Source organism: Bombina bombina, chromosome 2 (genome assembly GCF_027579735.1).
Source record: "Bombina bombina isolate aBomBom1 chromosome 2, aBomBom1.pri, whole genome shotgun sequence".
In the NCBI taxonomy this organism is placed as follows: domain Eukaryota; kingdom Metazoa; phylum Chordata; class Amphibia; order Anura; family Bombinatoridae; genus Bombina; species Bombina bombina.
Genome location: NC_069500.1, coordinates 425,190,494 through 425,216,200, shown reverse-complemented (window position 1 = coordinate 425,216,200; position 25,707 = coordinate 425,190,494). Strand labels below are relative to the sequence as shown.

Sequence of the window (25,707 nt, the reverse complement as noted above, 5' to 3'; positions counted from 1 at the left end):
CTGCTTCAGGAATGAGTCCCGGAGTGTCTTCGCTGTGACATAAGCATCCCAGCACTCTTTCGTGTGCCTAGTAATATACGCTCTATATGTATTCTTCACGCGGTTAGCTAATTGTCTAGCCCCTATACTACTGCTTTTTGACAGGTAAAGTGTATAGGACTTAATCTCTCCGCGTAAAACGGCTTTAGAAGCCTCCCAGAATATCTCAGTCTTATCTATATAGTTATGATTATTATTGAGATATTCAGCCCATTTCAATCGGAGATGGTTCTGAAATTTAATATTATTACTCAGATATCTAGGGAAAGAAATGTAGTTCTGACCAGGCCGTCCACCTGCGGCCCTAAGTCCCAATACAATAACCGCATGGTCCGAAATAGCTATGTCTTCAATTCTGGTGGTCCAGCTCTGCGTTAGCATGGTTTCTGAAATCAAAAAATAGTCTAGTCTGGAGAAAGATCGCTGCGCATGCGAAATACACGTATAAGAGCGAACATCCGGATTCTGAACTCGCCATAAATCAACCATCCCCAGATGAGAACATAATCTCTGAAATTTTCTCATTTTTCTACCTCTGCTGTTTATCATCTTATTATTAGAATTATCCAGAAAGGGATCTGCTAGTAAGTTAAGATCACCTGCGATAATTAAATTCGCTCCTATGAAGCTATGTAATTTTACCAATAGGACGGACCAAAAATTTTGGTCAACTTGATTAGGGCCATATATATTACAGAGTGTATATTTAATACCTTTAATTTCCAACTCCAATATTAAAAATCTCCCTTCAGAGTCACGTTCAACATTACCTATCCTGTATTCTAGCTTACGACTCAATAATATTGCCACCCCCCTCTTCCTGGAGGTAAATGGAGCTGCCACCACTTCCCCCACCCACTTAGATTTAAGTTTAGGTATTTCACTAGCTTCAAGATGCAATTCTTGTAGAAAGACTATATCCGGATTGAATTTACCCAAATGTTTTATTACAGTTTTTCTTTTAATAGGTGAATTGATGCCCCCTATATTCCAAGACAAGAGACTAAGATTAAACATCATCAGTACTATTCATCATCATCGGTACTATTCATCTTACTGATCTAATATCAATCAAGGGGGGTAAAAGGATTCACAACATTTTTCTTCGTGAAGCAATGGAGACCCATCCCCACAGTGGGCCATAACCAAGACCCGGGGAGGAGGAGGGAGATAAGCGAGGGAGTAGGGGGGAGAGAGAGGGAAGAAGGGAAGGAAAAAAAAAAAAAAAAAAAAAACAATTAGACACGACCCGCCCCGCCCCCACACAGACCCCGAGACAAACATAAAAAAATACCATTTCTAAAACTATCCTATTCTTAAACTCAAGAACCATACTACTCATTTCATTAACTCTAAGTAATAAAAATATTCAGATTCTGTGATCAAAACCTTCTTCCCATTGTGTTAAAGACCTAATCATGGGACCCCTGCCTCCCTACAAAAGGTCTCGGCCTCCATGACATTGTTAAGAGTGTGTGTACTGCCGTCTTTCTGCACTATTAGCTTTGCTGGGTAAATTAACCTAATATTGTAGTTCTCTTTCTGTAGCCTCCCATAAAAAAAGGACATATCTCTTCTTTTAGTTAACGTTTCCGAAGAGAAATCCTGAAACAATAATAATTTGTGCGAGCCCAGAGAGAGAGAACCACATTTCCTGTAATGCTTGAGAAATGTTAATTTGTCCTGAAAATTGACAAATTTAAAGATTACTGGCCTAGGTCTCGAGACCTCAGTCTGTTCGCGCCTTTGGCCTATCCTATGAACCCTTTCAATCAGAAATGGAGCAGCAGGAGCCGGGATCTGCAGGGCCTGTGGTAGTGTGACAGTGACAAAATTCATCAAATCTTGAAACTCAGAGGACTCGGGCAAGCCAATTACTTTGAGGTTATTGCGCCTCGATCGATCCTCAAGATCTTCCACTTTGGCTTGCAGCGCGAGAATAGCTTTGCTATGCGTGTCCATTATCGGATCACTGACATTAAGTCTATCTTCTAAATCTGAGATCCGATTTTCCATTTCATCTAGTCTAGATGAAAACTGTCTAACCTCCAAAGTGAGGCTTGATATCTCATTTCTGATCTCCTGTTTGATCATATCAAATTGCGGCGTCAATATTTTAGCTACTTCAGCTGCAAATTCCATCAAATTATTGGGGGAGGGATTGGAGACACTCTTATCCAGAGGGGATACCGCGCTGGAGTCCAAGTTCCTGCTGCTCCCCTTCTTTTCTCTAGATTTGGGGGGCATATTGGAAGGAGAACTCCTTTGCTGCATGTACTTATCCATGAATAGAGCACAACTAGTGTTTATCTGAGAAGCACTAGGTATCTATCTGGAAGATTTAGCACGATGGTGCAAAAAAAAAAAAAAAAGAACACACAAACTAACAATACCTTAATAGCTTGTCTTTAAGTGAAACTCTTTGTGTAGCCCTGCTTTGAGTACTAGCTCTTCGTATATATTACTACAATTTATTCTCCAGAAAGTGATACAATATTTTAAATCAAGAGTCGCTGTTAATCTTCAAATCTCTATGTTTTAATTTAATCCAGGGTGTGGGAAAATTATCCTTTACTTCTAAACCCTTTTAGTTAAATGAAACAGAAACCAATAAATAAGAGATCAGTGGTGATACATTATTTTTACCCCAAAAAAAAAAAAAAAAATATATGTCAATGTGAGTACCCAGTTTCCAACCTAGAACCACACAATAGGTGATACCCAATACAGCTTGTGTATGTATGAACACTCTAATATATAATTCTAAACTTAATTTGCTAAGATATGGACCAATGCCTAGTATTTAGGGCTATTAATTTGTCAAGGATACACCTATAGGAGCCTTGGTGATATAAATCTGTCACCGTGAGTTCAACTAGGCATTTACTCTATATTGTGTGTGTCAGATATAGATACTTCTCAGCCTGAAAAAAAGCTCCTTAAACTCATAGCTATTAAGAGAGAGTTTCATATAGCCACTGTATTCTAATAACTATTGACCTTCTGTAATCACCTTTTTATGCTTATATTATCTCCCATCAGCCTGCATTCAAACAAAAGCAGTAATTTGAGACAAGAGATGGTTTGTACTTGCTACAGGGTATATATAGATAATATATAGATAATACCAAAACGTCTAGGTAGAGAAAACTGTGTTAAAACAGAATATACATGCATAAACAGTCCACAACTTTCTCCTAGTGCAATTCAGTTCAAATTATGATATTTTTACAGCAAAGTCTTTACTGCCTTCACAGCCAATCTTTTCAGACAATCTTAAGCTGTCCAATCGCTCTGTGGCTCCAAACACAAGGCCCAATAAATCGGATGAAAAAAGCTTTAGGGCACTTAAGCAGGCTGTATAGATACGATCAGTGCACCCAAAAAGATTAATCCGGGCCAGCATATATGCAAATATCAAAGTACAGTACCTTGCCGCTGTTACTCCGTCCAGGTACCTTGCCTGACCGTTCAGACTTCGATGCCCTGCGCTCAAAGCAAACCCCAACTGCTTTCCAAACAGGCAAACCTCTGCAAGGGGGAACTTGCAGTCTGACAAGCGTACATCCCTGGCACTCCTCCTCAGCTGAGGTGCCGGTCCTCGGCGCGGGGGGGTCCAAGCACACCGCAACCAGGGCCGATGTACTGCGTCGCCCCCCGATGACTCAGGTTGAAGGGGGCGGGATCACCTCCGCTGTCTGCCCAACCAGGGGGCCGAGATTCCTCGCGTCGGTCTCCAAGCCGCCACCGCTCCGCTCTCAACCCTAGAGAGAGACTCCCTCCTCGCCTGCACCGGGAACTCCAAATGCCCCAGACAGCACCGCCAACGAGCGGAGAGACCACCACCAGGCACTCAACCAGGTGAGTGCCAGGATCCTCGATCTGTGACCTGTATGTCAGCGTGTAGGTATGCTCGATCAAGAAGACAGCTCTTGTGCAGGTGAGCTTAGAGTCTCTCCACAGACGCCATTCAGGTGTAGGGTATAGTAGGTAGAGGAGTTGACAATCACTGGTGTAAGGCCTTAGATATAAGAGAGGGTTTATCTTGAGATAATGATAGTTTAACAACTGGGAGTTTTTGTAGAAATGGCGTGCACCAGCCACCGTGCACTTTTAGGCTGCAACTCGGACTTCCCATGCTGGATCGTAATCCATGTTCCCAAGCCTGGATATGGCCAAGGGAAACCAGTGCATATGTTGGAAATTGATTTGGGCCTCTCTCAGAGGCACGGAGCGTCCTCAGCACCTGCAGCTACCTGCAACCACCTGCATGCCCCGCCTCCAACAGGAAGTCGTGATAAGTCTCTTGTTGTTTTCTTTCTAATGACACGGTGAGTCCACGGATCATCATCAATTACTGTTGGGAATCAATAGCCAAGCTAGAGGACACAGATGATAAGGGAGGGCAAGACAGGTAACCTAAACAGAAGGCACCACTGCTTGCAGAATCTTTCTCCCAAAACACCTCAGCAAAAGTATTAAATTTGGAAAAGTAGGCAGAGAAGACCAAGTTGAAGCCTCAGAAGCTTCATTTGTGGAATCCCAGGAAGAGGAAATAGCCCTCGTAGAATGAGCTGAAATTCTCTCAGGAAGCTGTTGACCAGCAGTCTCATAAGACAACCAAAGTATACTTCTCAACCCGAGAAAAAGAGAAGAATCTGTAGCCTTCTGACCCTTATGTTTTCCAGAGAAACAAACAAGCAAGGCAGAATACCGGCTAAAACCCTTAGTTACCTGTAAGAAGAATTTCAAAGCACACACAACCTACAGGTTGTGTAACAAATGATCCTTACGAGAAGGATTAGGACATAGAGAAGGAGCAATGATTTCCTGATTAAAATTCCTAAATATCTTTTAAGAAGGAAACCTTACTTAGTACTAAACCCCACCTTATTATCATGAAAGATAAGATAAGAAGAAACACACTGCAGAGCCGAGAGTTCTGATACGAGCAGAAGAGATAGCAACAAGAAACAAAACTTGCTGACAAAACCTTCTCCAGGCCATCCTGGAGAAAGGGAAAAATTCAAGGAATCCGGACTCTACTCCAGGAGACACCCATGGATTCACACCCAAAAAAGATATTTATGAGAATTCTCCTAAAAACCGGTCTGTAAGCCCGAACCATGGTCTCAATGACCGATCAGAAAAACCCCACTTAGACAGAACTAAGCCTTCAATCTTCAAGCAGTCAGCTTTTAGAGAAATCAGATTTTGATGAAGGAAGAGACCCTGATTCAGAAGGTCCTTCCTCAGAGGCAGCCTCCATGGTGGGAGAGACGACATCTCCACACCAGATCCTGCGAGGCCACACAGGGGCTATTAGAATCACCGACACTCCCTACTGTGTGATACGAGCGATGACTCGTGGATGGAGAGCAAACGGATGAACCAGGTAAGTCAGTCTGAAATCCCAAAGGACCGCCAAACCATCAGAGCGGCCTAAGGATCCTTTGACCTAGAACCGTACCTTATAAGCTTGGCATTTAGCTGAGACGCCATCAGATCCAACTCTGGCATCCCCTTTTGAGGGATAAACTGGAGAACACCTCCGAAAGAAGTTCTCACTCCCCAGGATGAAATAACTGACAGTTCATGACAGACAGCAATAGTGAGCTTCCACCCACTGAACAATCCCAGTCGCCTCCTACATGGCTAAAGAACTCTTAGTTCCTTCCTGGAGAATAATGAAAGCCATGGAGGTGGTATCGTCCGACTGGGACCAAACCAAAGACGGCTAAGGCCAATTCAGAGCATTGTAAATCGGTCTCCAATCCAATATGATAAGGAGGAAAACGGACACTTCAAGTGCATCCTCCCTGCACCTAAAAGCAAATAGACTGCTTCCCAGCAGGTTGGCGTCCGTGGTCGCATAACCCAGGAATGTTTTCAGAAACACGCGCCCTGAGACAGATACTCCTGAAAACCACTACGGGAGAAAAGTCTCTTGTCAAGTGATCGAGATCCACCCTCTTAGACAGATCAAAATGATCTCCACTTATGAAAATAACAACAAGGAATGATGTCCACTGAATCATCAGACCAATTCCCTCCTACCATAAGAGACTGAAGGAAAAAAACTGCAGTCAGAACCAGACTCCCACCTCTGGTAACAAGATGGCTCTATTGACCGGACCAGTAACGCTTGCTGTTGGTCAGACAGGAGACTGCGGAGCGGGAAAAAACCTTGATTGTCTGCCCTCTGTTAAGAATCTTCTCCAAGATAAAAAAAAAACTAATAAGGTCCCTCAAAAAAAATCACCATTGAAGATGGAACAAGGGAACTCTCCTCCAGATTAAATTCCCCTCCATGGGAAAATAGATTGTACAAGATTGGACAAAGTAAGGATGACACCTGAACCCTATATTGTCCAGAAAAGCACCCTTGCACGACCCCAATAACAGGAACAATAAATACACATCCTTCAGGTTTATGTTCGGTCTGAACAGGCCATCTTGAACCAAAATAGAATAGATACTACATTGAAGGTCAGAACCTGAGAAAACGTGAGGTAAACACCTAGATCCGTTCCCAGACTGGAACCATCACCCCCATAGAGAAATGCCCTGAACTCAATTCAAGCAAAGTCTCTCATCATACCTGGATTGCAGATACTCAGAAGGAGAAATCTGCCCTTGGGAGGGAAACTTAGATTGGACTCCAAAAACATGGACTGACACTGCATAAAGAGGAAAAAAAGGAAAACTTTCCTTTAGTCTTACTCTCTAGATGTGTGGTAGAAAAACCCCATATAGTCAGAGGATAATTCTGCCAGACCGAGTCCAAACAAGGTCTCATCCTCGAAAAAGAAAACGCTAGAAGCGTGGATTTGGAGGAAACATAAAAATTGAAACTGCCACTGCAGAACTATAAGCCTAAACCGTACCACTAAGTTACAGGAAGGCTTCTCCGCTGACCAAGATGTCAGCCACAATGCTCGGCGGGCTAGCACAGTAAGTCTAATAAGACAAAGCATTGCTCTAAATGAACAATAGAACCTCCAACTTCTTTTCCATGGATCCTTAAGGGAGCAGCTACCCATATAGGGATCAAAGTTGCATTATAATAGAGTCAGTGACAGAAAAATCCCTTAAAGGACGGGAGACAGTATCCATAGCTTCTCCTGTGACAATACCCCAGGCATGTCTGGAAACACTTCCTCATAGGAAGGGACATCATTGAAATGATAAAGTTCACAAAACTCTCAAAGGTTGACAATGACAAGGGATCAATGTCGTCCAAGTAGCCAAAACCTCCTTTAAAACTACACAAAGTGATCAAGCATACATCTGAATATGACATGACTTCTGCGTCAGATGAAGGAATTAAACAGTCCAAATCTGAGAATTCACCCTCGGAAACTTACCGGCAAAAACTCCTCACCAGCACAAAAGAGAGAGAGAGCCACCAGCGTAGTAAAATATGGAGTAGAAACCTTACAATCTGAAATCTAACAAATCCTTTTGCATATTTTCTGAAAGAAAGGAAAAACCAGACAAAACCGCAGATATCACAGAGGATACCTGAGCTGCAAAATCTGGAAGCAAACATACTCCTCCTGGAGATTTAGAGGAAGCGCAGGGCACTGCATGGGACGCCAAAAAGGCTTGGAACATAAAAGGAGAAAGCTGTGGCATTGTCTAAACAGCATCATCCTGGGAGACATAAGGCTCATATTGAACAGTACCATCAAAAGTTCAACTGACAAGGTGGCACAAAAACATTGACATCTAAACTATCTAACTTTCTTTTCTGGAGTTTTTTCCTCTAAGAAGAAACACTTTATTTCTATAAAAAGTTCAGGGGCTACTGATACATTCTCCTCATTAGCTTAAGAAGGAGGGCAATTTGGGTTGTGGTAGGAAGGACAGAAACCTATCTGAAATTTCTAATGTTCCTTTTGCGAATCCCATAAGCATAGGAAAAAACAGAAAAAGCCACCGATACCCCAAAAGATACCTGGGCAGCAATTCTGTAAGCAAAAAACTCCTCCAGGACATTTAGAGGAACCGCAGGACCCTGCATGTGATGCCATAAAAGCCTGGGACAGCATCACCCTGAGAGATATGAGGCTTGCTTTAAATCATCTTAAGATTCTCTTACACTGTCACTTTAAGTGTATAGAGAATTGCCAAATAACAGGATAATATATTTATATAGGGACAGATCTCTGTTCTCCTGTAGCATAAACATAAAAGAAAATTCTTTAATGATAAAAAAACTAATAAATGATTGTATGTACATAGAGGAATTACTTTACTCTTGTAACATTCAAAAACAGCCCAATCCTCTTTTCCCCTTCATAAAACCATGACTTATAGGGACAAGAATTAAAAAGACTTCCAAATATAGAAGTCTCCACTTAAGACTGTTGGTGAAGTTTAACAAAAAACATAATTTATGTAAGAACTTACCTGATAAATTCATTTATTTCATATTAGCAAGAGTCCATGAGCTAGTGACGTATGGGATATATATTCCTACCAGGAGGGGCAAAGTTTCCCAAACCTCAAAATGCCTATAAATACACCCCTCACCACACCCACAAATCAGTTTAACGCATAGCCAAGAAGTGGGGTGATAAGAAAAAAAGTGCGAACGCATAAAAAATAAGGAATTGGAATAATTGTGCTTTATACAAAAAAATCATAGCCACCACAAAAAGGGTGGGCCTCATGGACTCTTGATAATATGAAAGAAATGAATTTATCAGGTAAGTTCTTACATAAATTATGTTTTCTTTCATGTAATTAGCAAGAGTCCATGAGCTAGTGACGTATGGGATAATGACTACCCAAGATGTGGATCTTCCACGCAAGAGTCACTAGAGAGGGAGGGATAAAATAAAGACAGCCAATTCCGCTGAAAATAATCCACACCCAAAATAAAGTTTAAATCTTATAATGAAAAAAACTGAAATTATAAGCAGAAGAATCAAACTGAAACAGCTGCCTGAAGTACTTTTCTACCAAAAACTGCTTCAGAAGAAGAAAACACATCAAAATGGTAGAATTTAGTAAAAGTATGCAAAGAAGACCAAGTTGCTGCTTTGCAAATCTGATCAACCGAAGCTTCATTCCTAAACGCCCAGGAAGTAGAAACTGACCTAGTAGAATGAGCTGTAATCCTTTGAGGCGGAGTTTTACCCGACTCGACATAAGCATGATGAATTAAAGATTTCAACCAAGATGCCAAAGAAATGGCAGAGGCCTTCTGACCTTTCCTAGAACCGGAAAAGATAACAAATAGACTAGAAGTCTTTCGGAAATTCTTAGTAGCTTCAACATAATATTTCAAAGCTCTAACTACATCCAAAGAATGCAATGATTTCTCCTTAGAATTCTTAGGATTAGGACACAATGAAGGAACCACAATTTCTCTACTAATGTTGTTAGAATTCACAACCTTAGGTAAAAATTGAAAAGAAGTTCGCAACACCGCCTTATCCTGATGAAAAATCAGAAAAGGAGACTCACAAGAAAGAGCAGATAATTCAGAAACTCTTCTAGTAGAAGAGATGGCCAAAAGAAACAAAACTTTCCAAGAAAGTAATTTAATGTCCAATGAATGCATAGGTTCAAACGGAGGAGCTTGAAGAGCCCCCAGAACCAAATTCAAACTCCAAGGAGGAGAAATTAACTTAATGACAGGCTTTATACGAACCAAAGCTTGCACAAAACAATGAATATCAGGAAGATTAGCAATCTTTCTGTGAATAAGAACAGAAAGAGCAGAGATTTGTCCTTTCAAGGAACTTGCAGACAAACCTTTATCCAAACCATCCTGAAGAAACTGTAGAATTCTCGGAATTCTAAAAGAGTGCCAGGAAAAATGATGAGAAAGACACCAAGAAATGTAAGTCTTCCAAACTCGATAATATATCTTTCTAGATACAGATTTACGAGCCTGTAACATAGTACTAATCACAGAGTCAGAGAAACCTCTTTGACTAAGAATCAAGCGTTCAATCTCCATACCTTTAAATTTAAGGATTTGAGATCCTGATGGAAAAAAGGACCTTGCGACAGAAGGTCTGGTCTTAACGGAAGAGTCCATGGTTGGAAAGAGGCCATCCGGACAAGATCCGCATACCAAAACCTGTGAGGCCATGCTGGAGCCACCAGCAGAACAAACGAGCATTCCTTCAGAATCTTGGAGATTACTCTTGGAAGAAGAACTAGAGGCGGAAAGATATAGGCAGGATGATACTTCCAAGGAAGTGACAATGCATCCACTGCTTCCGCTTGAGGATCCCTGGATCTGGACAGATACCTGGGAAGTTTCTTGTTTAGATGAGAGGCCATCAGATCTATTTCTGGAAGTCCCCACATTTGAACAAACTGAAGAAATACCTCTGGGTGAAGAGACCATTCGCCCGGATGTAACGTTTGGCGACTGAGATAATCCGCTTCCGAATTGTCTATACCTGGGATATGAACCGCAGAAACTAGACAGGAGCTGGATTCCGCCCATACCAGTATTCGAGATACTTCTTTCATAGCCAGAGGACAGTGAGTCCCTCCTTGATGATTGATGTATGCCACAGTTGTGACATTGTCTGTCTGAAAACAAATGAACGATTCTCTCTTTAGAAGAGGCCATGACTGAAGAGCTCTGAAAATTGCACGGAGTTCCAAAATATTGATTGGTAATCTCACCTCCTGAGATTCCCAAACCCCTTGTGCTGTCAGAGACCCCCAAACAGCTCCCCAACCTGTCAGACTTGCATCTGTTGAAATTACAGTCCAGGTCGGAAGAACAAAAGAAGCCCCCTGAACTAAACGATGGTGATCTGTCCACCACGTCAGAGAGTGTCGTACAATCGGTTTTAAAGATATTAATTGAGATATCTTTGTGTAATCCCTGCACCACTGGTTCAGCATACAGAGCTGAAGAGGTCGCATGTGAAAACGAGCAAAGGGGATTGCGTCTGATGCAGCAGTCATAAGACCTAGAATTTCCATGCATAAGGCTACCGAAGGGAATGATTGTGACTGAAGGTTTCGACAAGCTGAGATCAATTTCAGATGTCTCTTGTCTGTCAGAGACAGAGTCATGGATACTGAATCTATCTGGAAACCTAAAAAGGTTACCTTTGTCTGAGGAATCAATTAACTTTTTGGTAAATTGATCCTCCAACCATGATCTTGAAGAAACAACACAAGTCGATTCGTATGAGATTCTGCTAAAAGTGAAGACTGAGCAAGTACCAAGATATCGTCCAAATAAGGAAATACCACAATACCCTGTTCTCTGATTACAGACAGAAGGGCACCGAGAACCTTTGTAAAAATTCTTGGAGCTGTTGCTAGGCCAAACGGCAGAGCCACAAACTGGTAATGCTTGTCTAGGAAAGAGAATCTCAGAAACTGATAGTGATCTGGATGAATCTGAATATGCAGATATATATCCTGTAAATCTATTGTGGACATATAATGCCCTTGCTGAACAAAAGGCAGGATAGTCCTTACAGTTACCATTTTGAATGTTGGTATCCTTACATAACGATTCAATATTTTTAGATCCAGAACTGGTCTGAAGGAATTCTCCTTCTTTGGTACAATGAAGAGATTTGAATAAAACCCCAGCCCCTGTTCCAGAACTGGAACTGGCATAATTACTCCAGCCAACTCTAGATCTGAAACACATTTCAGAAATGCTCGAGCCTTCGCTGGGTTTACTGGGACACGGGAAAGAAAAAATCTCTTTGCAGGAGGCCTTATCTTGAAGCCAATTCTGTACCCTTCTGAAACAATGTTCTGAATCCAAAGATTGTGAATGGAATTGATCCAAATTTCTTTGAAAAAACGTAATCTGCCCCCTACCAGCTGAGCTGGAATGAGGGCCGCACCTTCATGTGGACTTAGGAGCTGGCTTTGGTTTTCTAAAAGGCTTGGATTTATTCCAGACTGGAGATGGTTTCCAAACTGATACCGCTCCTGTGGATGAAGGATCAGGCTTTTGTTCCTTATTGTGACAAAAGGAATGAAAACGATTATTAGATCTAAATTTACCTTTAGATTTTTTTATCCTGTGGTAAAAAAGTTCCATTCCCTCCAGTAACAGTTGAGATAATAGAATCCAACTGAGAACCAAATAATTTATTACCCTGGAAAGAAAGGGAAAGCAGAGTAGACTTAAAACTTGGAATGCTGATATGTCTTCTAAGCCATAAAGCTCTTCTAGCTAAAATAGCTAGAAACATATACATGACATCAACTCTAATGATATCAAAGATGGCATCACAAATAAAATTATTAGCATGTTGAAGAAGATTAATAATGCTATGAGAATTATGATCTGTTACTTGCTGCGCTAAAGCTTCTAACCAAAAAGTTGAAGCTGCAGCAACATCCGCTAAAGATATAGCAGGTCTAAGAAGATTACCTGAACACAAGTAAGCTTTTCTTAGAAAGGATTCAATTTTCCTATCTAAAGGATCCTTAAAGGAAGTACTATCTGCCGTAGGAATAGTAGTACGCTTAGCAAGAGTAGAGACAGCCCCATCAACCTTAGGGATTTTGTTCCAAAACTCTAATCTGTCAGATGGCACAGGATATAAGTGCTTAAAACGTTTAGAAGGAGTAAATGAATTACCCAAATTATTCCATTCCCTGGAAATTACTTCAGAAATAGCATCAGTGACAGGAAAACTTCTGGAATAACTACAGGAGATTTAAAAACCTTATTTAAACGTTTAGATTTAGTATCAAGAGGACCAGAATCCTCTATTTCTAATGCAATTAAGACTTCTTTAAGTAAAGAACGAATAAAAAGATTTATCAGCATCAACCTCTGAGACAGAATCCTCTGAACCAGAAGAACCATTATTAGAATCAGAATGATGATGTTCATTTAAAAATTCATCTGAAAAATGAGAAGTTTTAAAAGACTTTTTACGTTTACTAGAAGGAGGAATAACAGACATAGCCTTCTTAATGGATTTAGAAACAAAATCTCTTATGTTATCAGGAACACTCTGAGCATTAGATGTTGACGGAACAGCAACAGGTAATGTAACATTACTAAAGGAAATATTATCTGCATTAACAAGTTTGTCATGACATTCAGTACAAACAACAGCTGGAGGAACAGATACCACAAGTTTACAGCAGATACACTTAACTTTGGTAGATCCAGCACCAGGCAGCGATTTTCCAGAAGTATCCTCTGACTCAGTGTCAATCTGGGACATCTTGCAATATGTAATAGAAAAAACAACATATAAAGCAAAATTGATCAAATTCCTTAAATTACAGTTTCAGGAATGGGAAAAAATGCCAGTGAACAAGCTTCTAGCAACCAGAAGCAATAAATAATGAGACTTAAATAATGTGGAGACAATAGTGACGCCCATATTTTTTTAGCGCCAAAAAAAGACGCCCACATTATTTGGCGCCTAAATGCCTTTGGCGCCAAAAATGACGCCACATCCGGAATGCCGACACTTTTGGCGCAAAAAAAGTAAAAAATTACGCAACTTCCGGCGACACGTATGACGCCGGAAATAGAAAAAAAAAATTGCGCCAAAAAAGTCCGCGCCAAGAATGACGCAATAAAATGAAGCATTTTCAGCCCCGCGAGCCTAACAGCCCACAGGGAAAAGTCAAATTTTAAGGTAAGAAAAAATGATTTATTCATATGCATTATCCCAAATATGAAACTGACTGTCTGAAATAAGGAACGTTGAACATCCTGAGTCAAGGCAAATAAATGTTTGAATACATATATTTAGAACTTTATATAAAAGTGCCCAACCATAGCTTAGAGTGTCACAGAAAATAAGACTTACTTACCCCAGGACACTCATCTACATGTAGTAGAAAGCCAAACCAGTACTGAAACGAGAATCAGCAGAGGTAATGGTATATATAAGAGTATATCGTCGATCTGAAAAGGGAGGTAAGAGATGAATCTCTACGACCGATAACAGAGAACCTATGAAATAGACCCCGTAGAAGGAGATCATTGAATTCAAATAGGCAATACTCTCCTCACATCCCTCTGACATTCACTGCACGCTGAGAGAAAAACCGGGCTCCAACCTGCTGCGGAGCGCATATCAACGTAGAATCTAGCACAAACTTACTTCACCACCTCTATAGGAGGCAAAGTTTGTAAAACTGATTTGTGGGTGTGGTGAGGGGTGTATTTATAGGCATTTTGAGGTTTGGGAAACTTTGCCCCTCCTGGTAGGAATGTATATCCCATACGTCACTAGCTCATGGACTCTTGCTAATTACATGAAAGAAACATAATTATTATTGGGGCATTTATGTTTCTCATGAGTGATAAACACAGCTGTAGATACTCAGTCTACCATAACAGCCTAAGACTGTCTACAAGCCCGCCACTCCATTCTCAGCCTGAGAAGGAGCCGGGTCGCATGATCGCCAGAAAAACAAAAAAATACAGGTACAAAACATGGTGTCGCTCCGTTCCTGACTGACGAAGATGGAGGCGGCACCAAAACTGTTAAGCAAATGCGCAGCAGAAATTAACACGGCGCGCTAAACCAAACACAGAAAGTTTCTCATGCGAGATATAAGCGTTACTTGCTATTTACTGAGAAATAAGGCACCGAGGCTGCCTGTTATCAAAACCTCTAGGTCTATTCTGTAGTTAAGTAAGGAGCTAGAGGTTCAGAGATCCGGTTCACTATAAAAATAATAAATAGGACTCCTCGCTGCAACATAGGAGGATCACACATAATCATAAAATTTATATCTGCTTATAAAAACAAGCCTAATGCAGCTGTTAACCCCTTTAACACCATTAAAGAGGGAACAGCGTCTCTCACATCAGGTGCCTGCACACTGCCATGAGTAATATCCTAGCAGGATATATTTTGTCCGCATAAAATTTGCAGGAGTCTATAAAATGCACTGTCTCCCTCCTTAGAAGACAAAAGGGCACTTACCTCCATCTGGCCGTCCGGCAGCAGGACAGCTCACTAGGTTTGAGAGGCATTCTCCCTCACATGGATCTGTGAAAAAGAAGAAAGACTGAATAATCTTACTCAGGCTTTCAAGTTGGGGCAGCAACAATTATTTGGGAGGCGCAGTGAGGATTATAGCCCACAAGTTCCCAATTGCTTAAAAGCCACCACTGCTCTACTGAAGAGACAGGCATGGGCTACGGCTAAACCCCAGGAAGAAACAGAACAAACTTGCTCTGCTTTAAAATAATAAAATCTTGATTGAAGAATCTTCTTTCAGACACCTAAGCTTTACCACCTCCTTGGCTCTTAACGTAGGCAAAGTGAATGACTGGGGTTTTTGGGAAGGGAAGTGATACTTTACAGTTTCCTGTGGTGCTCTTTGCCTCCTCCTGCTGGCCAGGAGTGGTATTCCCAACAGTAATTGATGATGATCCGTGGACTCACCGTGTCATTAGAAAGAAAACATAACACCACTTTACACATTCCACTATTTCTTACCACTTATTCTCCAAACACATAATCACCACACAATTTTCCTCCTCAGAATGGAATTAACCTGCAGTGAAAACTTCAAATCTAATGTATGTAATTTAATTTTAATAGCCAAATAGTATACAGCATTGCCAGATTGCTAAAAAATATAAAACACACAGTATCTATATGTGTGGGATTTTTAGAATTATCAGGTCCAATAGGCAGCCAAGCACCACGACATGCAAATCAAAATGTCAGACATTAAAGAGACACTAAAGTCAAAATTAAAATTTCATGGTACACATAGCACATGCCGTTTTAAGAGACTCTTCAGTTTACTTCTGTTATCATTGTTCTTTCTCCTGTTATCCTTTGCTGAAAAGTATACCTAAGTAGGGGAGCTAACTGATGATCGGTGCCCATTCACCACGTGTTCAGCTAGATCTAGTAGTGCATTGGTGCTTTGTAGCTGATCACAGGGGTTACACAATAGTTATATGCAAGCAATGGGTCAATAATAAAATGCTCTAACACATTAGAGCATGTTCTTTTTACACATTTATGACCCTATACCTGTATCCACACTAAAAAAACAACAACAAAAAACGCAACTAACAATTTATAAATTTGATTTGAAATGGAAAGGGGATGCAGTACTGTACTGTAGCAAGTTTGGTCACTACTCCATATTAGAAGCACTGTCTCACTAATGCACTTTATGGGAGTAAACTTTATAAAAGCAGTGGTGATAGTTATTTGGTTTTGGTTTGTTAAACACATAAGTAAAGTTCAGCTGAAAAGCCAAAAGCATTGGAGCTCCAGACCAGGACAAAACCAGTCAAGCAGTTGTTGCACAATTGTGCATGCTCAACTCTGAAACTACAATGGTTGTGGCTCTTGATCTGAATTTTACTTAAGTGTTTAACAAAGAAAGATAGAGCATAAACTTCACCTCTTGATTTCCAAAAAGGTAAATAATGCAGTGATTTAACCCATTGTCCTTATTTTATGCAATAGCAGCAGTAATTTGTGGACTTACAGCTGTAATGCATCCCTTGGTTGCAATCAAGGGGTTAAATCACTTCTGCAGCCTTACCTAGACCACATCTGGCACTTTAACTAATTATAACATGTAATGTTGCACTATAATGTCCCTTTAAATGTAATATAATTTACACAGCTTTCTTTTTTCTTATAATATAAATGAAACACACTTTTTCAGCAGTTTCTCAACATTATGAGGATGCACAGAAGCATAAATGAACCTACTTTATCATGACTGAACAGTTAATTAGCTTAAAAAAAACACAATACCAAGATAGTAAATACAATTGTAAACTGAAAACAAATGATGTTCATATTGAACTATTATGAGTGCCCAATACCCAAAATTATTTTCATAGCAGAGACCTACTGATGGGTAAACTGAACTGGACTAATGACAATATACTGAACAACTTTACTGTTATGGATGCAATACCTCTAAATTGAACTCCATGGCAGTTTCCAGATCATCTCGTTGTGATGCCAGTTGTGCTAGGTTTTTGTAAGTGGAATATTTAAGCATAAGACCAGGGTGCTTTAACCCTTCCCTTTCATCACTAGATGGAACAGCCTGAAAGAATGGAAAATAATCAACCAAAGGCATCACACTTTTTACATGAAGAGAAAACACTAACAATAGGAAGAAAGCATTGCAACTTCAAATACCACTAGAAGAATATTATTTTCAAAATACAGGTTAAAAAAAAAAAAACCTTTATCCAAACGGTTTGTGGCTGTAAAAAATTTGGACTTGGGAAAAGTTTGAATTTCAGAATATTTGGAATAATTGCATCTGTAAAATGGGACATTTGGAGAGGGGATGGGACCAAGTGTAAACAACAATATCTTATGTCATTTACATCATAATACAGCTTATACATACCTTTTTATATAAAGTGTAATACTTTTGTATACATAGTACAATTGGAAAGATAGTACAGTACTGTAATCAGAAAGGTTAATTATATTTGAAGGGCTCTACAGGTTTGAAATCTGCACCAGAAGTACATACTTCATTAAAGGGACACTTAACACATGATAAAAATCCTGAATACAAATATGTATTTTTATGAAATAAAGTAAATTTACCCCATCTGTCTGTTTTATTTGTTCAATTTACCCCAAAGTGTTGAAAAACATAAATTATGCTTACCTGATAATTTAATTTCCTTCTGTATTAGGAGAGTCCACTGCATCATTCCTTACTGTTGGGAAATACCGAACCTGGCCACCAGGAGGAGTCAAAGACACCCCAGCCAAAGGTTCAAATACTCCCCCTACTTCCCTCATATCCCAGTAGGAGAAATATCAGGGTATAAATGGTGCCGGAAGAGAAGACAAATTTTGGTCCGCCGATCGGAGTATACAGGCAGGGGCCATGGACTCTCCTCATACAGAAGGAAATTAAATTATCAGGTAAGCATAATTTATGTTTTCCTTCTTAATATGAGGAGAGTCCACGGCATCATTCCTTACTGTTGGGAAAACTATACCCAAGCTCTAGAGGACACTGAATGATAACGGGAGGAGTAAAGAAAAGGCGGACCCTAATCTGAGGGCACCACAGCCTGTAAAACCTTTCTCCCAAAAACAGCATTTAACCGAAGCAAAAACATCAAATTTGTAGAATTTTTTAAAAAGTTATCCGCCTTACAAATCTGATCCATAGAGGCCTCATTCTTAAAGGCCCAAGAGGAAGCCACTGCTCTAGTGGAATGAGCTGTAATCCTCTAAGGAGTTCTAAGTCCCGCTGACTCGTAAGCTAAGTGTATAACACTCCTCAACCAAAAAGATAAGGAAGTCGAAGAGGCCTTCAGCCCCTTATGCTTCCCAGAGTAGATAACAAACAAGGACGAAGTTTGTTGAAAATCCTTAGTAGCTTGAAGATAAAACTTCAAAGCTCGAACAACATCCAGATTATGAAGAAAACGTTCCTTCGAAGAAGAAGGATTAGGACACAAGGGGGAACCAAAATCTCCTGATTGATGTTCCGATCAGACACCACCATAGCAAGAAAACCCAAGCGGTTACGTAGGACAGCCTTATCTGAGTGAAACACCAGATAAGGAGGCTCACATAACTAGGCCGCCATTTCAGAAACTCTGCGTGCCGACGCAACAGCTAATAAAAAAGAACCTTCCAGGACAACAATTTAATGTCAACCGAATAAATAGGCTCACACAGAGCCCGTTGCAAAAACTTAAAAACAAGATTCAAACTCCAAGGAGGAGTGTTAGATCTAAAAACAGGTCAGATCCTGATCAGAGCCTTAATGAAGGATTGCACATCAGGGAGCTCTGCGAGTCTCTTGTGCAGCAAAACAGAAAGGGATGAAATCTGTCCCCTCAGGGAACTGGCAGAAAGGCCCTTCTCCAGACCCTCCTGGAGAAAAGAAAGTATCCTGGCAGCCTTGACCTTATGCCAGGCAAAACCACGCTCTCCACACCTTATGGTAGATGCGCCGAGTAACAGGCTTACGAGCCTGAACGAGAGTGTCAATAACCCTCTCAGAGAAACCTCTCTTGGCTAAGACTAAGTGTTCAATCTCCACACAGTCAGCCTCAGAGAATCTATATTTTGATGAACAAAAAGGACCCTGTTCCAGCAGATTCCAGCGACAAGGTAACCTCCATGGATGAGATAAGGACATCCCCACCAGATCCACGAACCACATCCTTCGCAGCCACGATGGAGCAATGAGTATCACTGATGCTTGCTCCTGCTTGATGCGGGCCACTACACGAGGGAGAAGTGGTAACGGTGGAAAAACGTAAATTAGGTTAAACCTCCAAGGCACTGCTAATGCATCGATTAGCTCCGCATGAGGATCCCTGGACTGTGACTCATATCTGGGTAGCTTGAAATTGAGCCGGGACGCCATTAGATCTATCTGCGGCGTCCCCCATCTAACGTAAATCTCCACAAACACCTCGGGATGGAAAGATCATTGCCCTAAATGAAATGATTGTCTGCTGAGGAAATCCGCTTCCCAGTTGTCCACATCCGGAATGTGGATAGCTGGCAGTGAGCAATTGTGGGCCTCCGCCCATTCCAGAATCCAAAATAGTTCCCTCATTGCTAGTGATCTCCTCGTTACCCCCCCCCCCCCCGATAGTTGATGTAAGCCACCGAGGTCATGTTGTCTGATTGGAATCTGATAATTTGGGACAATCCCAGAAGAGGCCAAGCCCTAAGAGCATTGAAAATCGCTCAAAGTTTCAAAATGTTGATCGGGAGGAGAGATTCCTCTCGAGTCCACAGGCCATGTCCCCTCCTGGCACCCCAAACAGCTCCCCATCCTCATAGACTTGCGTTCGTAGTCACAATCTCCCAGGATGGTCTGAAGAAGGATGTCCCTTGGGACAGGTGACCTGGACAGAGCCACCAGAAGAGCGATTCTCTTGATCGGTTACAGATCCGAATGATCGCTGTACAGCTGAAGTGGTCTGAGATGGAATCTGGCAAAAGGAATTATGTCCATCCTGGATACCATGAGACCAATCACCTCCATACACCGAGCCACAGAGGGCCTTCAAGGAGGTCTGGAAGGCAAGACAAGCGGAAGTTAGCTTATAACGTCTCTGGTCTGTAAGGAATATCCTCATGGATATGGAGTCTATTATAGTACCCAGGAATTCCACTCTGGTACTGGGAATAAGAGAACTCTTTTCTAAGTTTATCTTCCTTCTATGAGATCGAGGGAAGAAATAGAAGAGCTTTTGAATGGTCTTCTGCCAGACGACAGGATGTTGCTCCAACCAGAATATCGTCCAAGTATGGCGCAACTGCTATACCTCTGGTTCTGGCCACTGAAAAGCAGAGTCCCTAGAACCTTTGTACAAACTCTTGGGGCAGTAGTTAGACCAAACAGAAGTTCAATAAACAGGAAGTGCTGGTCCAGGAACACAAACCTTAGGAACTTGAAGTGTTACTTGTGTATTGGAACGTGAAGGTAAGCATCCTTCAGATCTATCATGGTCATGAACTGTCCTTCCTGAACTAAAGGGAAGGATGGACCTTATTGTCTCCATCTTGAACGCGGTAAGCACTTTAGTTCCAGAATCAGGTGGAAAGTTTCCTCCTTCTTTGGGACCACAAAAAATATTTGAGTAGTATCCCAGACCTCTTTCTGCAAGAGGTACCGGTACAATGACTCCCAGGGAGGAGAGATCCCTCATGCACCCCAGAAAGGCTTCTCGTTTTTCTGGTCTTAAAGACAGGTTTGACAAGAGTAATCTGCCCATGGGTGGATGAGACTTGAAACCTATCCTGTATCCCTGAGCGATAACCTCCAGGACCCAGGGGTCTTGCACGTCCCCAAACCAAGCGTCCGATAAGAGCGATAGTCTGCCCCTACCATATCCATAGCCGGATCGGGGGCCGCCCCTTCATGCCAACTTTGTCTCTGCAGGCTTTTTGTTTTGCTTGGACTTATTCCAGAACTGAGCCGGCTTCCAAGTCCCCTTGGATTGCTCAGGTTTTGCGGATGGCTGCTGACGTTGGGATTTATCCGAACGAAAGGAACGAAAATTAGGACCTTGTCCTTTAGGTTTGTTCTTCTTATCCTGCAGTAAAAAGGCACCTTTGCCTCCCGTAACCGTGGAGATGATTGAGTCCAGGCCTGGACCAAATAGAATCTTTCCCTTAAATGGGAGGGAAAGAAGTCTTGACTTCAAAGTCATGTCCGCAGACTAGGACTTCAGCCAGAGTGCCCTTCGGGCTTGAACACAAAAACCTGAAGCCTTAGCATTCAGGCAAATAATCTGCATATTTGCATCATAAATAAAATAATAAGCCACCCTTAAGGCCTTAAATCTTTCCTGGATTTACGTCGAGGGGACCCTTAACCTTAAACAACTCAGATAAGGAGTCTCACCAGTAGATAGCCGCTCCAGCAACCGCAGCAACAACCGCTGCCGGTTGAAAAAAATATCCCATATGTTGAAACATTTTTCTTACTAGAGTTTCTATCTTCATATTCATGGGCTTTTTAAAACGACGAACTATCCTCAAGTGGGATAGTAGTACGCTTAGCAAGCATAGAGATAGCGCCATCCACCTTGGGGATAGAACCCCATAACACCAATTGAGAGTTCGGAACCGGGAATAATTTTTTTAAAGGAAGAAAAAGGGGAAAACGAAGAACAATTCTTTCCCATTCATTCTTAATAATGTTCCCCATCTTTACGGGAACCTTTTAATTTATGAATCAAAGGTTCCTCTGGCAATTTAGGCTCTGTGACCTCTAAAGTAGCCAAAACTTCCTTTAGCAGAAAGCGTAAAAATGTTCAATCCTAAATCTAAAGTCTGGTTCCTTCGCAGCTGGAGGCTTAGAGGCAGCAGATTCGAACCTAGAAAGAGCATTCTCTGAAGTATCAGAGGCGTCTTCTTGTATCAGATAAATCCAATAAGCTAGTAGATGACCCCTGGGAATGATAGCAATATTTGACCTTTGACTTGCGCTTAGCAGGGCGAGGTAGAGCACTGAAGGCTGCAGACACTGCCGTTTGTAACTGCTCAGTAAAGTATGGCGGTACAAGGGCCCCTCCAGATGGAGGATTAGGATTGCTACGGGAAGCTGCATGTATATTAGGAGATGAGTGTAGGGTGTGCACCTCACGGACAGAGACTCCTCAGTTGTACTAAACAGATTAACCTTCTTTGACATGATTACATTTTCAAGGCATGTGGAACACAATTGAGCAGGCGGGTATACACGGCCTCCTCACAATATAGATAGGTATTAGACTTAGGTAAAGAGGGAGTACCCTCCAACGCATCAGAATCCTCCATAACTTGTGCTTATAAAGCAGACTATTGAGTAATAAGATAAAACGTCACCTTTATACCCCTAATGGCTGGGACACTCACCACCTCTTATGACCCAGGACAAAACAGAGAAAGCTATTTGTCTCCGATAAACCGCACGGTTAGGAAAGAGGAAACAGTGTGATCACACCCAGTCACGTGCGCAATGCAGGACCGCCCCTGCATAGAAAAAAGCGAGCAAAGCCCATTGAGCCTGCGTAGCTCACTAGTGAAAAAACATGTACCTTCCAACATCTGCCTGAGTCTCATTTCACACGTTGCAGCATAATCATAATAAAATAAATTATGTGATTAATCCCCCCTGTTCAATAATCCCCCTCCAGAGATATTAACCGTAGATTCAATACAGATAAAAGGAGCCACACTGTGTCCTCTTCCGTTATCATATGTGTATAAAAAAATTAAACTATCTTACTGGAATCTATGCCGTGGAACAGGAAGACGGCCTCTCAAGTTTAGCAGTCTTGTAGCATCGCTCCTGACATAGACGATCAATGGAAGCAGGCAGTGAAACTTGTCAACACCGATTGCTTAGGAACTGTTAATATGAGTCTGAATGGATTCACAGAAAGACTCTCCCTGCATCTCCAGACCCTAACATTCGTCAATGCTCTCACTGAGAGGCTGACAAAACTACTTAAAACTCCAGTCCCATTTCGAAAGGCAGATACCCTTCATAAGGAACTACTACATATCTTCTGACACTTCTCTGCCAACCTCCTGTGACGAAAGGCAAAGAATGATTGGGATATGAGGGAAGTAGGGGGAGTATTTGAGCCTTTGGCTGGGGTGTCTTTGCCTCCTCCTTGTGGCCAGGTTAGGTATTTCCCAACAGTAAGGAATGATGCCGTAGACTCTCCTCATATTAAGAAGGAAAAGATTGCTTTGAATAAGAATGCTAAAAAGGTGCTTGTTTCTCCCAGGCATAGTGCCATCTTGTAACGTACGTTACACTGAGTCACAGCAGTCACGTGAAGCTCAATGCAGAGTTACATGACACACACGGCATATCTCCCTATAATGCATGTATAGAGGAAGAATAGCTGTAGCACTCGCTCACTATTATGCAGAGAGGGAGGGGGGTCCAGTCCATGGAAGAAAACATAATTTATGCTTACCTGATAAATTTATTTCTCTTGTAGTGTGTTCAGTCCACGGGTCATCCATTACTTATGGGACATATTCTCCCTCCCAACAGGAAGTTGCAAGAGGATCACCCAAGCAGAGCTGCTATATAGCTCCTCCCCTCACATGTCATATCCAGTCATTCGACCGAAACAAGACGAGAAAGGAGAAACTATAGGGTGCAGTGGTGACTGGAGTTATAATTTAAAATTTAGAACCTGCCTCAAAAAGACATGGCGGGCCGTGGACTGAACACACTACAAGAGAAATAAATTTATCAGGTAAGCATAAATTATGTTTTCTCTTGTTAAGTGTGTTCAGTCCACGGGTCATCCATTACTTATGGGATACCAATACCAAAGCTAAAGTACACGGATGATGTGAGGGACAAGGCAGGAACATTAAACAGAAGGAACCACTGCCTGTAGAACCTTTCTCCCAAAAACAGACTCCGAAGAAGCAAAAGTGTCAAATTTGTAAAATTTGGAAAAAGTATGAAGTGAAGACCAAGTTTGCAGCCTTGCAAATCTGTTCAACAGAGGCCTCATTCTTAAAGGCCCAGGTGAAAGCCACAGCTCTAGTGGAATGAGCTGTAATTCTTTCAGGAGGCTGCTGTCCAGCAGTCTCATAGGCTAAGCGTATTATGCTATGAAGCCAAAAAGAGAGAGAGGTAGCCGAAGCCTTTTGACCTCTCCTCTGTCCAGAGTAAACGACAAACAGAGAAGAAGTTTGTCGAAAATCTTTAGTTGCCTGTAAGTAGAACTTCAGGGCACGGACCACGTCTAGATTATGCAAAAGACGTTCCTTCTTTGAAGAAGGATTAGGACATAACGATGGAACAACAATCTCTTGATTGATATTCCTGTTAGAAACAACCTTAGGTAAAAACCCAGGTTTAGTACGCAGGACTACCTTGTCTGAATGAAAGATCAGATAAGGAGAATCACAATGTAAGGCAGATAACTCAGAGACTCTTCAAGCCGAGGAAATAGCCATCAAAAACAGAACTTTCCAAGATAAAAGCTTAATATCAATGGAATGAAGGGGTTCAAACGGAACACCCAGAAGAACTTTAAGAACCAAGTTTAAGCTCCACGGAGGAGCAACAGTTTTAAACACAGGCTTAATCCTAGCCAAAGCCTGACAAAAAGCCTGGACGTCTGGATTCTCTGCCAGACGCTTGTGTAAAAGAATAGACAGAGCAGAAATCTGTCCCTTTAGCGAACTAGCGGCTAAGCCCTTTTCTAAACCCTCTTGTAGAAAAGACAATATCCTAGGAATCCTAACCTTACTCCATGAGTAACTCTTGGATTCACACCAATATAAATATTTACGCCATATCTTGTGGTAAATTTTTCTGGTAACAGGTTTCAGAGCCTGTATTAAATGTATCAATAACCGAATCCGAAAACCCACGCTTTGATAGAATTAAGCGTTCAATTTCCAAGCAGTCAGCCTCAGAGAAATTAGGTTTGGATGGTTGAAAGGACCCTGGATTAGAAGGTCCTGCCTCAGGGGTAGAGACCATGGTGGACAGGACGACATGTCCACTAGGTCTGCATACCAGGTCCTGCGTGGCCACGCAGGCGCTATCAGAATCACTGATGCTCTCTCCTGTTTGATCCTGGCAATCAGTCGAGGTAGCAACGGAAAAGGTGGAAACACATAAGCTATGTTGAAAACCCAAGGGGCTGCTAGTGCATCTACCAGCACCGCACCCGGGTCCCTGGACCTGGATCCGTAACAAGGAAGCTTGGCGTTCTGGCGAGATGCCATGAGATCCAGATCCGGTTTGCCCCAACGACGAATCAGTTGAGCAAATACCTCCGGGTGAAGTTCCCACTCCCCCGGATGAAAGGTCTGTCGACTTAGAAAATCCGCCTCCCAGTTCTCCACGCCTGGGATGTAGATCGCTGACAGGTGGCAAGAGTGAGACTCTGCCCAGCGAATTATCTTCGAGACTTCCAACATCGCTAGGGAACTCCTGGTTCCCCCTTGATGATTGATGTAAGCCACAGTCGTGATGTTGTCCGACTGAAATCTGATGAACCTCAGTGTTGCTAACTGAGGCCAAGTTAGAAGAGCATTGAATATTGCTCTTAATTCTAGAATGTTTATCGGGAGGAGTCTCTCCTCCTGAGTCCACGATCCCTGAGCCTTCAGGGAGTTCCAGACTGCTCCCCAGCCTAGTATGCTGGCATCTGTTGTTACAATCGTCCAATCTGGTCTGAGAAAATTCATTCCTTTGGACAGA

The 25,707-nt window shown here is 41.8% G+C and overlaps 1 protein-coding gene across 1 annotated transcript in view; it reads right to left on the bottom strand.

Annotated features, from left to right (window-relative positions):
• The window catches only part of CABIN1 (calcineurin binding protein 1), a 1,089,846-nt gene that overhangs the window by 999,138 nt on the left and 65,001 nt on the right, over nt 1–25,707 (bottom strand). The window contains exon 5 of the mRNA XM_053701973.1: nt 16,936–17,070. Coding sequence (XP_053557948.1) covers nt 16,936–17,070 — 135 coding nt within the window. The remainder of the gene's footprint in view (nt 1–16,935; nt 17,071–25,707) is intronic.